The sequence below is a fragment of the Clupea harengus genome, chromosome 5 (genome assembly GCF_900700415.2).
Source record: "Clupea harengus chromosome 5, Ch_v2.0.2, whole genome shotgun sequence".
NCBI lineage: Eukaryota > Metazoa > Chordata > Actinopteri > Clupeiformes > Clupeidae > Clupea > Clupea harengus.
Window position 1 is genome coordinate 4,259,685 of NC_045156.1, and position 16,455 is coordinate 4,276,139.

At 42.6% G+C, this 16,455-nt stretch overlaps 2 protein-coding genes across 3 annotated transcripts; both read right to left on the reverse strand.

The window, feature by feature from the left end:
- Positions 1-4,301: 4,301 nt before the first annotated feature.
- Positions 4,302-10,702, reverse strand: adnpa (activity-dependent neuroprotector homeobox a). Of its 2 annotated transcripts, none has more exons than XM_031567376.2 (4): positions 10,150-10,702; positions 9,024-9,136; positions 8,720-8,806; positions 4,302-8,575 (listed from the first exon to the last, which is right to left on the reverse strand). In XM_031567376.2, exons 2-4 carry the CDS (start codon positions 9,129-9,131, stop codon positions 5,945-5,947), a joined length of 2,826 nt encoding a protein of 941 aa, XP_031423236.1. In that variant the 5' UTR covers positions 9,132-9,136; positions 10,150-10,702; the 3' UTR covers positions 4,302-5,944. The 2 variants fall into 2 exon arrangements, with proteins under 2 accessions (XP_031423236.1, XP_012696660.2); XM_012841206.3 differs by having other exon boundaries at positions 9,024-9,139.
- Positions 10,703-10,821: 119 nt separating this feature from the next.
- si:dkeyp-97e7.9 (DEP domain-containing mTOR-interacting protein) lies at positions 10,822-16,444 on the reverse strand. Its single transcript, XM_012841149.2, has 9 exons — positions 15,587-16,444; positions 15,020-15,198; positions 14,647-14,770; positions 14,103-14,281; positions 13,391-13,597; positions 11,851-11,982; positions 11,593-11,663; positions 11,327-11,431; positions 10,822-11,205 (listed from the first exon to the last, which is right to left on the reverse strand). Exons 1-9 carry the CDS (start codon positions 15,667-15,669, stop codon positions 11,080-11,082), a joined length of 1,206 nt encoding a protein of 401 aa, XP_012696603.2. The 5' UTR covers positions 15,670-16,444; the 3' UTR covers positions 10,822-11,079.
- Between the last annotated feature and the right edge of the window lie 11 nt (positions 16,445-16,455).

Consider the following 16,455-nt stretch of genomic DNA (forward strand, 5'->3'; position numbering starts at 1 on the left):
GCCAGTATGTGTTTTTTCTTTTTCTCTTTGTCGGCTGGAGTTGAACAGGGGGGGGGTCATTACCTTAGATGTGTCTGCCATGAGTCCTGACGCATTAATGCAGTGGAGTAGGGCAAGGGTCTCTGAGTCCAGCGTCTGCAGAGACACTGATAACTTATCGTCAGAGTCACACTCCAAACACCAACTAGCAGCCAAACAGGCACTCTCAAACACTACCATCAGTCGGGGTAGCCTACACAGGTACATCCACGACAGCTACTTCCTTTTGAAATGTGCAGTCAAATCTCAACAGATCAGTTATATAGTCTCAAAGGGCTTTTGAAACGAATACCGATAATTCAGCAGTATAGTAGTAACCATGTGAACTGGTCCCTATTTACTTCCGTTGGCTAAAAACAGAGCTATGTTAAGAGACAATAAGAGACACTCCATTATGTTTTGCAGAAATAGACAAATAGGGTTCTTCTTTTAGCACAAGAATGAGTAGATAATGACAGAGGTTTTAGTTTGAGGACTGTCCCTTTAAAACATTCTCATGGTGGTTTCCTCTCCTTTCACATTTTGCAACTCAGCAACTGGAAATCCAGTTCCGGTTTACATGGTAAGTCAAATGAAATCCCTGAAAAAGATAAAGTGATCTAATAATGCTGACAGGTTGAACGTCCACCTACCACCAAACATTAGCTGAGTATTAAATTAACTGAATAATTGGGTGAGATTTAACTTAAAACGATGAAAGGACAATCTACAGTATGATAACATAGTGTGAAGAGGACTTCTTCTCACTTGTCTCACGAGTGACATGGCATGGACACCTGGTGGCATACAGAAATTGCATGACAATTGCGTGTCCTGGTGTGCTTTCATCCATTTTTGTCTTCAATTAGACGGAACGGAATAATGTTATATTATACCTGAGCTGCCACACTGCACCAATGATGTGCTCAAGTTTTCCTTAACAAATGATTCATAAGTGATTAGCTGTTTACAGGCTGTGTGGGCCTATGTCAACCTTCCTTCTCCAACAGCACAACTGCTTTGAATGAAAGTGTTGCCGAAAGGAGTACATTTTATATAATACATGTCAATGCACAAAGGAACTAGCATCCCTATCCCTATCGCTTTGACATGAAGAAAACTGTGCCAGATAGGTTCATCCGCTCAGGATAATACCTACGTTTTCAGACTCAGAAGGGCCTAAATAATCATCCGAACACCAGCGCTCTCTGCTTAGCTGCACACTCTAGTAGAGAGGACGTGGCAAATCACAGACACACTCCATTATCGCACCAGCCTTCTTCTCATAATCTCACTTCTCTTGGGCTCCCGGTAGGGGGTTCTCATGCTTAAAGAGAATTTCCTATCCTGAGAGGAAGGGATCAGTGTATAACAGGATCGCTCAGTCTCACTGAGTGATGATTGATGGATGATGGACAGTTTTCTCTCTCTCTCTCTCTCCTAGGACCAAGGGGGTAGAAGGGTGGTCAGTGAGGTTTGTTGGTCGGGGTGGTTTACTATGTTTGGGGCGAGCCTGATGCTCTGAGGACGCAGACTCCATACGGCCCTAGTGTGGCTGCAGAACTGGGGAAATGGCTGCGAATGACAGCGAGAGATTAGCAACCACAGGATCTATCTGTCTTGGGATCAAGGGTATCCGTTGCAACCAAGGGACTCAGTCTCTCTCTCCACCCTCTGGCTCTGCCTGTCGAAGTGTATGTCTTAAAATGGTGAAACTCTTCAGCATAATATTAGACATGTACAGTATATACTGTAACACAGTTGCCAGTCTAACATGCTACTGACAAGGTCATGGATTCAGTTCCTATAGTGCACAATAGCACGGAAGGCAAGTCAATTAAGCGTAGCCTTTGTCTGCCAAGTTTAATCAACTCTCAGAAATCACTTCTATTAAAACATGTCAGGGCAGTATTAAAGAATGAATGTGAAAATGAATGAACCTGAATGGAAGTGTGTTTCTCTGATCACATACATATGGTCTTCACACCTTTCTGCTGCCCCTGAACCCAATTTGTCTTTGCACAACTCTTGAAAGAAAGTTTGACTTTACGCCCCTGGTTTCTTGCCAAGAAGCCATATACTCTCCCAGTGTCTGATCCAACATGGAATGTGAATGACTGACAAACTCAAACTCAACGTGGGGACAGCACAGTGTAACTCAACTGTTTCATGTTCCAGTAAATCAAACTGGTAAGGTGAGGTATTATCAGTACCTAGTTCTTAAACATGGGAAGCTTGACTGACATGACTATTTCATAAATATATTTTAGCACATGCCATACCCTCTCATTTGTCATCATCATAATGACTATTAATGGTGCATCAGTGTCATGTTATCAGTTGTGATGGTGAGATGAAGCTTCATGAAGCCTTGAAGCTTTCCAACCAAAATGGTCCATTTCCTGAGGCCTCGAATGCACTCTAGGGACACCTGCTGGTCAATGGCAATACAATGAGAGAAAGGTGACTGCGCCAAGATGTGCGTTAGCCTATGGGTTAGCAAAGGCCTGATGCATTAACATCCACAGACATGAAAGTCATGTCAAATAAAGAAATAGTTCATTTTAAGTATTGTGATGTGCAGCTGGGATGTAGCCTATGTGTTCCATGTGAATGTTTCCGTAATTATGTAGCTGTCATGATACCCAGAGTGCTTACGTCTGTACATTCTGTTTAAATGTTCCAATTTGAAATGTCTTCGTGTTTTCCATATTGATGTCAGCAATTATGGGTCTCTGTGTTATGTGAACGCTCTGGTGGAGGGTAGTGCAGGGGTGTGGCTGTGTTCCTTTGTGCTTTAGAATGTAACTGCAGTGAAACAATCAGAAAACATTTTCTCCGATTCACCACGACAACGCCTACCACTTGTGACTGGTTGGTTCTCACTGTTCACGTAAAAGGGGAGTTGAGCGGGTTCAATGCAGGCAGTTAAATATGGGCACAACAATAAAAAGAACGGCACTCATGTAGGCCTACTCGGTTCCCTTCGTTCGTCCCAAAAATAATCCGATTCTTCGTTCGTCGTTGAAAAGAATCGGATCGTTCGTGAACGTAATATCACTAGTTCAGAGGGACGGAATGGTACACGATCAAACGATGCAAAATGATCCGCAACAACATGACATAACAACATCGGTTATATTTCATGGAGATCATAGCCTAAGCAAGATAAATCAGATGTCAATAGGCTCTCAATTATTGAGTTCTCAATACGTTGCTGACTCCATCTCAGTCAATATACTCTAAACACAAAATCTCAACTCAAAATATTCAGCAATCTCAAACTCCTCATGCATGTAAATAATTAATTGAAAGAAAATGGAACCCATTCTTGAAGCAGCAGTTACACAATCTTTTGACACATCATTTTACGTAACAACTTGTCATAAGCTAAACCGTCATGGTATACATGGGCTACAAATCATTTTGTGATTAATAGTAGGCAATTGACTGAGATGGAGCCGTCAGACCAATTACATCCTTGCCACAAAAGTGTATGGTAGTCTTATGTTTCACATTCCTCTAGAGAAATCATCTCTAGATTATCCATTTATTCCTGCCTCATCAAAACGTGCATACAACACATTCTTTATTACCTCCAAGACGCTGATCTTGCAGGCGTAATGGCAAGGACCATACGAAGTTATCGCCCCCTCCTGGTGAAACGCAATATCACACCAAAACTACTGTCCAGTACGGCAAATGACGCCGAAGCACACCATCCCACAATTCAAATTTTAAATACTACTGAATAGGACCATTATGTCATGTGAGCTAACATAAAGGTTTACTATCTCATGCAGCAAACTGAAATGCTTACAAACACATGATAGAACTTCAAGATCCTTGTGGGCATTTTCCAGTGGCCAATATACATGACCATCGACTTCTCAGATATCCAAACTACTAGTACATACCAGTCCTGCCGCTAGTGACTCCAATAACTATACATAGCTTAGCTTGAGACGTTTAGTACACATTCTATACTATATGCAGTAGTTTGCCAATCACGCCTGTTTCTGCTTCAAATTCATAAGTATTTGCATACCAAAGAGGGCAGAAGTTAATCAATGGGTTCTCAGGCAGCCAATTACAAATCAAATTATCCAGTGGATATCCTCGAATATATCAAACAGGTGTTCAGTTTCACGTAGGATGTTTGTCAGCTTTTACACAATTGAAGCGTTTAAATCTCTGTTCAGAGAATCACATTAGAGAAAGGTCAAGAACGACTCCCTGCTCATAAAGTTTGCACTGAACGATTATCTATTGGGTGTCTCAACAAAAGTTCACTTTTTATTTTTTTTTTTTTCAAAAGGAGTTTGTTCAAAATAACTACATAATTTAACAAAAAAGATGCTACACATTAGTCACATAGAGGACAAATACCTAGCATTCAGACAGTGAATAATAATCATGACTGCCAACATAAACAATTCTGAGATCCTTACACAAACCCTCACATTCCAACAAAAAAAAGAAAAAGAAAGAATTTGGGCATCTGTCTCTGAATGATAACAGAATAATCTTATCCCCTCCCCCCAACCCCCCCATCATATAGAAAAATACAAAAACACTTGTGGGGTTTTAGAGTATAATAAGACGTAATTAAGTAATTAATAAACACTGTATTAATTTAATTCATTTCAGGCAAATCCCAATAGTTATGAAAGAAAATGTAGTCTCGAGTTTTGAAGCTTTCAGCCGATCCTGTGGGGTACAAAACTGATTAGATTAGATAAACTACATCTTAACAACTCTTTTTAATGGTTCAAAAAATCATTTCCAATACTGGCAATGGGTGTTTACCAGTACTGCCATGGCTGAAAGAGAAAAAAAATGTTTTCAGAACAGCTAAATCTACAGTGACCACATCATGCAAGTTATTAAGACCCTTAACACTACCATAATAGTGTCATCCTCCAGGGACAATAGTCAACATGAAACCTGGTTTTTGTGCCCTTGTTAAAAAAACAAAGTATTCAAGCTTGTACAGGTAGATTTAGCTCAAAAGAAAAAAAATCTTTTCCCCTCTGATTATTATCCGAAGCATCTTAATGATCAAAGCACTTGAAAACACAAAGCAGGAGCTGAGAGACAAAGAGCACACTCACAAACACACCAACTTTCACGCCAACGCTGTCTGATCTCCCAACCTGCACCCTTATGACTAGCTGAGGTCTTTTAGTCTACAAGAGCCATTCACATTCAGAGCTTCAACATCTGAGGGATGTGGTGATGCTCTCTGTGTGAGGGAATGGTCTGAAGCCAGGTAGAATGCCGAAATAAAAATAAATAGGAAAATAAACAGAAAGATATCAAATGCAGAAAATTAACTTCTATAAGCTGAAAAGTTACTGTCGTATGCCTCAATTTTTGTTACTTTTTGAATTTAGGATATGCTTGCCTTTTTTCATGACAAAAACGATAAAAAAAAAAAGACAACCAATCTTTTTTTCCTTGATTTTAGCAACTACTTGTTAAGAATGTGATTAAATAGAGGGAAATGCATATAAAATATACACAGGAGACAATTAAATTATACAATTTGGGGGAAAAAAAAGAGGTCCATGTTTGTCTCAGACAGATCCAAATATTACTTCCAGCAGGCATGTTTTCATCACTGCTGTTGATACACTTCAACATCACTGAAGTGATAGAATCTACCATCAAAATGCATATTTTTTTTCTCAGTCACCACAATGTATACTTTTCAGCAACTGTTTTACCAGAGTGAATCAAATTACATTTTTTTTTTTTTTGTTACTTTGAATTAGCAATGTCTTCTGTATGTAACCATTTCTTCTATTAAAGTCATAAACAAATGGTAGGGAGGTCAAGGTTCTCGTTCAGTCAGAGTAAAGTCTTCTCCTGCGGAGAGGCATAGAGGTTGGCAGCAATTGGAAGATGGTCAGTGTTCTGATGCTCACCTGCCCACCAACCCCACCTCCTTCCCCTGTCCTTCAAAGAGACCAGCTGGCCTGTAACTGCTGTCATCGAGGGTCACGCTTTCACGTGCCCATGGCTCCTCCTCTGGGCAGGACACAGACAGAGAGCCGTCCAGGCCCTTGGCCGTGTCTCTGGCCGAGTGGGCCCTGGAAGGCCCTCCTATGAGCCCAGCTGAACTATGTGAGGAGTTCGCCTGCGGCCTGGGCCGTCTCTCCTGAGAGAGAAACACTGGCTGTTGACCCGCGCGGGCACCAGTTCCCCTTGCTAACACAGTATGAGGTCGCTCATAGGGCTTAGCATAGCTGGTGGTCTCTTCTACATCAGAGTCACTATCAGAGTCAATGGAAATGGGTTCTTGATATGAGCCGGGTTTCGGCATGAAGGCACTGTTGCTCGGCTTGTTTAGACTACCCTGTCCTGCAATCACAGGCTGCCTGATGGCAAACTGTTGGGCTGCTTTGGCATTCTCACTGTGATGAAAGCCTCCAGCATCCTTCAATCTGGATTTAGTGATCTTTGAGAGCCTGCTATCGTCGTCATCTGTGCCCTCAAAATACCACTGAGGGTCAAAGTCCAGGTCATGCTTCACCTGGTTGACAGCACGCATGTTGAAGCCGAGCAACACAACTCCCTTCCTTGTGACGAAATCTCGCTCACATGATCGGCGGCGGTTGGCAAAGTGGCTGGAGACATCCGACTTCCATAGCCAGAGGCTGGCAGCAAGCTTCTCCACCTCGCGTTGCGATGGGTAGGGGTGGCAGTTGAAGTAGGCAGTGAGGAAAGCCTTACGAGCCTCGTAGGTTTTCTCCGCGTGGCCTTTGGGATCCAAAGCTAACACAACCGGTTCTTCTGGCTTCTCCACAAACACAGTGGGGTAGCATCTGGTGTGGTCCACCATTTTCCTCTTTTTTGCATCCAGGCAATCTGGCGGTGGCAGCTCGCGTTTCAGAGTCCCTATGCCTGGGGGACGCAGGGTGGCCACAGGCTTGGTGACCTGACCGGCCCTAGCAGTGGTGGGCCTGGCTGTACCTCCCTGAGACTGGGCCACGCCTCGGCAATGCACCAGGTGCAGCGTGATGGTGGAGGCAGTCATGGTGCTAGTATAGACGCCAAGGCAATGGATGCACTTGTAGGTCATCTTCTTCTCCACGGGGTGCATTGTCTGGATCACCTGGTGACGCTCCCGCAGGTGGAGAGACAGGGCCTCAGATATGGGCCCCTTTAGGATGGAGAAGCAGAGAGGGCACAGGGTCTTCCCAACCTCGGTCTTATGCGTCAGACTCGCAGGCGGCACCTTTGGGGACAGTGAATCGTGACTGTCTGGGATCTTGACATGCACCTTCTTGGTTTGATCAGACACAAAGGTCTGTGCCTTGGTGGAGGACGGTTCAGAGGCGTCCTTCATGTTGTAGGTAGTAACGATCAGCTGGACGTTCTTGGGCTTGCCAAGCGCGACTGTGAGGTCAAATGTTAGCGGAGACTCACCGGGAACACTCTTTGTGTCCTCCGGGCAACATTGGCGTTTGTGTGCAACTATTTTTTCGACTTCGTTGAACGTTGTGTAACACAGCGGGCACGAAAGTCCATGGACCAGCAGATGGCTCAGTAGTGTGTCAGTGGGCAAGTAGCGGTTGCAGTATAGACACTTGCTAGTGAAGTTATGGATCTTCATGATGTACTTGGCCATCACTCGCACCTTCTCAGCCTGGTGTTCCTTCTCGAAGTGGGCACTGTATGCACTCTCTGGAAAGAGCTGACTGCACACCGTGCAGATCTTCCACTTTTGTGTTTGAGCAGTGGACACATTATGGGGCTTCTTGGCAGGGATGGAATCACACACGCCCAACAGTTTTGCACTGTCAGCAGGGCCCAAACGTATAGGTTGCCCCATGGGAAGCTTATACCCTATAGTATTTTGCTTCAAGTGATCCAAGACTGGTATCCCCTGCATTTTGGGGGGGGCCATGCGGTTCATCTGCTGTGGTGTCTGGGGACGCCAACCTGCAGGGGTCAAGACAGCACCCCTCGCCAAACCTGGTTGATATGAGGGTCTGGACACTGGGATATTTGTGTGGCCTATCAATGCAGTGACCTGGTATCCGATTTTCTCATGGAACTCGACAACGTGCTGCACCAGTGCCTCGTAGGAGCGCGGTGCAAACTGGCAGATCTTGCACTGGATGCCATTTATGCCAGAGACAGCGCCATCACTTACTGGCTTGTTCTCAGAGTCAATGTCGACGTAGGCCTTGGCCACGTGCTGGAAGTGCTCGCGGTAAATGTGCCGACGCACTACATTGTACAGAGGGTCCTGATAGGTGCACGTCTTGCAGAAGTACACAGCCTGAAGTGAGCCGTCCTTCATCGCCATCATATTGGACTGGTTGGGCGTCATGTTCTGACGGTACGCGTTGTTGGATGCGTGGAAGAGCCGGACATGTGTCTCCAGGGACCTCTTGTTCCCACTGTACATGCAATAGGGGCAGTTGAGTAGGATGTGCTTCTCATAGTCCTGCCTGTGCACATTGCGGAAGTGGTTCTTGTATCCAGAGAAGTATTTGGAAGAGAAAGGACACTCTGAGCAGCAAAACTGCTTTGACCTGTAGTCCTGTAGGAAAAAGAAGAAGAAACAGAAAAAAAAGAAGTCACAACTAAGTAATGTTGTATGTTTTTAAGTGGTTATATTAATTTTGTCAACATACCACATACAACTTGGTCACAGAAAATGACTTTGATTCAAAGACCGTCATACCTGTGGTTTTTGTGGATACCACAGACAGACATCCTCCCAGCAAAGATTCTTCACATAATGATCATCTGGACCAAACTCTTTGAAATCCTGTGCAAAATAACAAGAAGGCAATGTTATAACATGCTTCATGAAATTTGATATCCTCACATTAAGATATACATACATATACATATTTTACTGTTGTCACATGGACATAATCAGAAAGGGTTGCATTTTACACTTACACTACAAGTTATGTTCTCAATACAAGGACGTATTTTTTTACTCTATGGGAGCATAATTTTTTTTTTATATATAATTTTACCTCAACATGGTCCTTGCAGTACTCCAAGCCAATGTCAACAAGCACTTTCTTTACCGACTTCCTGGCCTTTCGTATCCTGGTGAGGTTGTTCACCGGTAGCTGAAACATCTTTGCTGCTGATAGGGAGAAAAGGTGTGTGGGGCGGGGGAGTGGAACAACACAGTTGTCACAAGGTCCCGTTTCAGTTTTTAATGTGATTTGACCACTGACATATACAAGACGGTAATCAGGTGACATATTTTGCCTTGTTCCCCCCCCCCCTCCCCCTCCCCAGCCTATAAAGAGCATAAACCTCAAGGTAATAGCACTGAGACATACAAGCAACAAGGAGGGACATTATGAAACAGATTTTCTTGTAAACTAGTGTTTTGCATGCTCCCGCCAGAAAGTCATGAACTTAAAACTTCAGAGTTCTGAACGTAGAATATTAACTCGGGTGGCACATATTTAGCCTAATTAACTGACTAGTTTCCACGAAACAACAACAAAGCAGTGCATTTCAAATAATAATCACGCACTGTTACTTCGTTTATGTGGTAACGTTAACGTTACTAAGTTATCTGATAGCAAAGGCTAACTTCAGCTAGCTCACTACATTATTAAACATCCGAAAAATAGGGAATGCAATCAACGACAGGCCAGTTGGCTAAGGAAATGGCTAACCAACACACTTGAGCTAACGTTATTTCTCTGCAACAAAAGGGGAAAACAGCCATCACTGGCTAGTTGCTAGCGAACACTAGCTAACTGACTAGCGATACGTCTTGGATAGCAATGGGTATCTCACTGCGTATAACGTTAGACTTGCTATTGTAGCTAAAGCAGGCCAGCCTTACGCTAGCTGCCTGGCTAGGTCTCAATCTATACATCCAATCTAATTGTTCTAACTCGTAGCTGGCATTTGAAGCTAACGAGAGCATCCAAACGACGAGAACACTTTCAGTCTGTTGGCCAGTCAACTAATCGCACATTAAACTTTCACCTCGTGCCCCTGATTGCCATAACAATTGTATCTCGCGGGCTATCTTAGTTTAGATGGTGTTTACAGTAGTCAAGCGATTCAACACCGAAAACTGTCAGACAATGCTCAATGTTCCGTACTGAAAATAGCCTTACTATTACATACCTCTTTCTTTCGGGACAGCAAATATTTCACCCCTCACAGACTGTACGTTACTCCATCCAGACCCGCAGGACAGAGGAGACCGACTCCAGTTTATTGTGTCCAACCCGGTGCTGCAGTTGTCCTTCGTCTAAACTCTGCTGCCGGTGGGGCTGTGCAACTCATCCTGATGATCTGTGCCATGTGTTTCAATAAATTAAATATGCCCCGTTGCTGTGGTGTACTCTGGTTAATGCGCTGCAGTGTGTTGTTTTACAGTGGTCAGATTGTCCTCAAATCAAATACACAACGAAGAGGCATCATAAACGGCAAGTTTTCCTATCTCGAGACCATTCCTCATCATGGCTCGGGCCAAGCCTGTCCAAAATGGCGAACCGAGTACAGCGGAAGTGACATATATTTGTGTAAAACTTAAAAGAAAAAAATCTCATACCCAGATGCAGCGAGCGCGAACTTCTTGTAAACACAGAGAGGTAGATGGGCACCGCAGTAAACAACAATCTCGTTATACATTGATACAGAGCTGGCGTGTCCGCGGCTGAGAAGAAGCAAAAGAAAAACACTGCCTGGCCAACAAACATTCGCTTCTTGCCAATACCGCCAGTAGGGGGGCATGATTTACTGTGTCAGACATCGAACATCATTTCATTCATTTATTTTTCGGAAATCCATAGCCTCAGTGAAGTGCCATGGACATTCAGAGTGCAGTTTATTATCTTAACATACAAACAAACAAACATGTCTTTATTAGGTCTGCATTAAGTCCAAACTAAGATGATCTGCAGGTAGGCCAGATTGAAAGCAAAACATGTATGACTGGACAGCTATAGGCCCACTCTGAGGCCAATTACCAAATATTGGCTATAGACATAGACAGCCTGATGATATATGGTAAAATGAAAATAAAATCCTAAAAATACAAGATGCTGTAAATTAATCGATTGGCTCCATCACTTCAAGTACAACAGTGCGTGGCCCGGTCATCACAAGCTTTCTCAGTGTACGGTAATCCAGATGGAGTACACTGCACCCATTCACCTGGCAGACAAACTGACGCACCTGCATCGGACACAACAGAATCACACACACAGTAAACTGGTAGAACATGCACATACAGTAAACTCGTAGACACTTTGGTATATGTTTAGGGTGTGAGTGTGTGTGTGTGGGTACATTCTACCTTCACCCCAGCTGCTGCTGCAGGGCTGCTGGGATCCACAGCTTGCACATAACACGGTGATCTTCCCCTAACCACAAAACCCCAGCCCAAAGCATCTCCCAACACCTGTGAACACACACACACACAGCTTTTTAGATTTGATGGACATGAAGGACATGTGATAATAGTTCATATATTACACTGGTATGTTATTCGAAGTCCCCGTCATTGGAAGGATCAGGAAAAAAAGCTTTAAGAGCCACTGACACAATCTTACTAAATCTTACCGTTAAAACTCTCCTGGTGAAAGGAGCACCAGGGGACAACAGTTCCTCACAGCAGATGTTTTTCCCCAGCACTGTCAACATTAGCATATATAGCTTATGTTATAATACAAGTGGTCAGGCCTTCTGAGAGAACTCTTCAGTCACAAAGAAACCTATGTTGAAGCTATAAGCACTGTGTATCTCTTTAATTTGTTCTGTATCTCTCTGTTGTGGTCTGTGTTAATACTGTGATAATTTAGTTGTAGACCAACAAAGCACCTGATTTGGGGTTGCACATCACCACAGGTCCTGAGGAGAGGGAGTTGGAGTTACTGTAACTGCCGGTTACTTGTTGATTTGGCAGACTGCTCCACCGTGCTCCAGATGCAACCTTCAGTTCAGAGGGCTGAACTAGGAATATCAACAACACAATAAGAACAGCAGTTTTTCAGTTGTCATATTCAGTGCCTTTTCAATTAATACCAATATGATTGTAACTTGAGTAAAAGTTATAATGGTGACAGATTGCATGTAGCATTATGTTACTATTTACATTTGTTACAACTTATCTGATTATTGTCACTGTATCACTGTTCCATGTTGCTATTTAGATCATATGTTTCACAATTTGTGCCATGGTTCCAGTATATTGTGCCAACAAGCCAGCTATTCACAAGACTGTCCTGTTCAGTATCCCATGTACTTTAAGATCGATTCTAGTTAAGTAGTGGTACAGTTGAAATTATGGTAACCATGTCTCTAAAATCATTGTTGAGACCCATGGGTATATGTGACACATGTGGCGTTGTTGAGATACAGTAGGCATAACGTTTGTTTTTTTAAGAAAAAATTAGGATAGTAGGCCTAGTCTCTCCCAGTAGCTTAGTTGGGAATCAGTCCCATAATCCTGAAATTATTTGTGCCAAGCTCTGCCAGTTTTACAGCACATTTTATTATCATTGATGTCAACTAGTCAACTATATAAAAAGACAGAATAATATATATTTATATAAATGTGTAGTATAATTTAACCCTGTAGAACATGACACATCATATGTTAAAATCATATAATCTTTTTTATGCCGATGATACAATTTTGTATGCCTCAGTGTTATAACAAGCTTGCTAACATCGCTAACGAGATGTCTTGCTAGCGGCTAAAATTAGCAAAACCTGTTGAAATTTGCTTACTTTGTTTATGACAAACTAGTGAGTCAACAACTTTCCTAACACAGTCAAACATCAAGCAAGTGCAACACAAGACAAAGATATTGAAATTTGTCAGTTGCACTGCCCCCTGTGGACTAATAATGGGTAGCGATGCTGGTAGCGATGCTGCGTGTCAAATTTTGTGAACTTTGAACCCTGATATCACTAGATATTGGATTTTTGCATTGAACATTATTCACTAGGTGGTGCTACTCCACAAATGAATTGTAATGAGCTAGGGTAATGCTCTTCCTAGAGGCAACCCTGCCATAACAATACCAACATAAACAATTTTCAGTTATTGGCATGTGTCATTTGCCGCGCCCGCTATGAATGATATTTCACGAAATTTTGCATGTGTCCAAAGAATGTGGTAGTGATGCATTGTGATCTTTGAACCGTTATATCACCTATCAAGATATTAGCTATGGAAGCGCTAGATTTTCGCACAAAACATTATTCACTAGGTGGCGCTACTCCACAACTACTGCACCTGCGGAGCAGTGGCAGTCATAAGAATATGTCAAGAAGCAAAATGCCCTATATGCTACATTATAAATGTAATCTCCTCTAGCTTCTAGTAATGGGTGGTGCTACACTATACACACACCTGACAAGAAGGTGGTATTTCCCTCTGCAGGAGGGTTCTTGCGCAGGACGAAGGGGCTTTCAGGATGTTCCTCCTGCGTCTGTGGAGCCACACCCTCCTCGTCACGCTCATTCTCGCTCAGCAGCTCAGCGAGCCGGCGCCGGCGGCGGAAGTTAATACAGAACTGATACAGGAGCCCACTGTCAAAGAAGTGGTGCTTCAGAGAGACTAAGGACAAGAAAGATGGCAAGCAGAGATAGCGAATGAGAGAGAGGAATAGAGATGGATATTGGCAGAAAGAAAGAGAAAGGACAAAGAGGAGAAGGAAGATCAAATGGGTGGGGATGTGGAAAGCATGGTTAACATGAAAGGAGGATGTGGAGAGAGATGCAGAGACAAAAATATGGAAGAGAGAGGATGAGACAGTAATAGATATGAGTCTGTCTAGGCAATAGCTTTCAAGAGAGGCGACTGTTGTGTCAGTTTGTGATGGTGGCTAGTATACCTCAGATAGAGATTAGATTTAAAAAAAAACTTCCTGATGCCTTCTGAATACGTGAAACTTTAAACATAGGATGCCAGTCAGTACTTTTCAACTTGAAAAAAAGACAGTTGGAACCTCTCTGTGTTTGCTGAGTGGTTCTAAAAACAACCCTTAAAAACAACCTTTCACTGCCTTATTCTGCTCACAGACGTATTGATATGCCAGGAGGAAGCGGCACGTCCCACTGACCATGCTGAAGGATGCCATGCTCTAGCAGGGCTCTGCACAGCTCCAGCCCCTGTCTCCGGCTTGGCACCTCTCCGTTCTGCAGCAGCCAGTCAATGAGCTGGCAGCCGGGGAAAGAGCGCTGGTACGCCACCCCTCTCTCCTCCCGCAGTTGGAGAATGGAGTCCTTGCTGCTGATGAGACTGAACAGAGACACACAGGTGTGTGGTGGGCAAGTGTTTTAACATTTAGTTTTATTATCTTTTATTCTTTGTCATATTCCTTTGTTCACCCATTCATTTGCTCCTTGTTTCTTTCTTTTTTCCCTTTGTCTGACATTTGTCACATCTTTCTGACTCCCCTCTTTTAATCCTTTGTGTTTGGGAAATAAGAGGTTCTTAACTTCTGTGTGACATCTCATAAGTAGGTAATCCACATAAAACCTTTCAACTTTATCAGATGTGTGTTAAACCCATTCGGATGGATTTGTTGCTGGTCATATAACTATATAACGGAAACATTAAATATCAAAGCAGATTTTACTAAATGAATTCAAGTGAGCTCTTACTGCTCATAAAGACCCTGCCCACGCATGAAGACCTTCACTTCAATGTTAAAGGGAAAAGTGCCATCATCCTTCCTAAAGCGGTACAACAGTTTGGCATCCTTGAACATGGGGCTCTTGTCACACACTGTAGAAACAAACAATAACAAAACTCAACTCAAATGAAACTTATAACTGATTAACTTGTTTTAAAAAATGCACTCTTCCTCGCTTTCTCTCATGTAAGCTCTTTTTTCAGTTGGTTGGCTTACATTTTCTTTCTATAGCGTTTTATTTATCAAACAGATACATTTGTATCTTTGTAAGCAAGTTATACATTTTTCCATCATCTATCATTTTTCCATCATCATCATTCCATAAAAGATCAGATGTGTACCGTGGTGCACGATGTCATGGTCTATTAAATGCTGCATTAGCTCGAGAGCCACTTGACGATTTGGTGCCTCTTTGTGGCTTACCAGCCAGTCAATGAGCTCTTCTGCTACAAAGCAGTTTGGGTAGGTACGCAGGTGGTACCTGCGATCCTTTATCAATTTGCCATCATGCAGTCGTAACCTGGGTAGAAATCGGAGTTTAAACTTTCATTAATGCAGTCTAATCTCCTGTTAGATGCTGATGAAAGACTTCTTAATCAACAGTAAATTATGGCACTCTTGTTGAAAGGCTTAAGGTACTTCATCTGCTCTGTAGGCAACTTATTATATTACATATATCTTCAGCCATTTCATAGATATACCTTAGAAGTAGTCTAATCCAGTTGAGCCAAATCTAGTAAGCAAATGTTTGTACATGTTTTATCCTCTTTAGCATTGTTTTGCATATCTCTCTCTCTCTCTCTCTCTCTCTCTCTCGCTCTCTCTTTCTCTCTCTCTCTCTCTCTCTCTCGCTCTCTTTCTCTCTCTCTCTCTCTCTCTCTCTCTTGCTCTCTCTACCATTCTCTCACCTGAGTTGTTCACCAGCAATCATAACTTCAGCCTTGTGTTGTCTGGCCATTACTTTTTTGTTAACGCTTCCAATTCTTTCCATTTTCTCTGGTCTTAATTTTTCGGCTCTCCCTTCTCACTCTTCTTCACTCAAAGTGCCATCTGATCATTGGTGTATTCTTTGTTTACCAAATAGCAAAGAAAGGCCTAGAAGTACCCACTCACAATGTTGGATGATATTATGTACACAAACACAATGGTCTCTCTTACTCACACTCACTCTCTCTCTTTCTTGCTCTCTAATTCAGGTATGCCTTATTGGTAAAGATAAACACAGTAAAAATAGACAATTATTTTTCAATGGAATTCAATTTTGAAATACAAAAACTTGACTTCACTCCAAGTGTCCCTGAAAGATTTTCCTGTCTTTGACTGGGATGTCGCTGGAGCTTAGCCAAGAGTTTCGCAAGCAGTTCGAAATGTTAACCACGAGGTGTCAGCAGGTCGCCTCCTTGCAAACTCTGTATCTCGCCTGCATAGTCGGAAGTGCTTCATGTTATAAACTGCTCAGTTGAAGAAACGGACTGATTAAGTAAGCTATATGTATTTGTATCCGTTCTGTTCGAAAACGGGACTCAAGTCTTTATAATTGCTTTACAAATATTCGCTGTCCTGATTATTTTTTTTATTTGAAATTTAGATCTATTTATTTACTTGTTTTGCAGCTTTAATTTTTTTTTACAATCTTCATATTCTAAATACAACCATTATTTTCACCTAAAATGCAACGTATGGCTTTATCTCTATCCTCGATCTAATAGGCCGACCTCTATAATTATAATTCGGTTTGTTACTCATCCACAAATCTTATCGCGCTTTGATTGGAGGA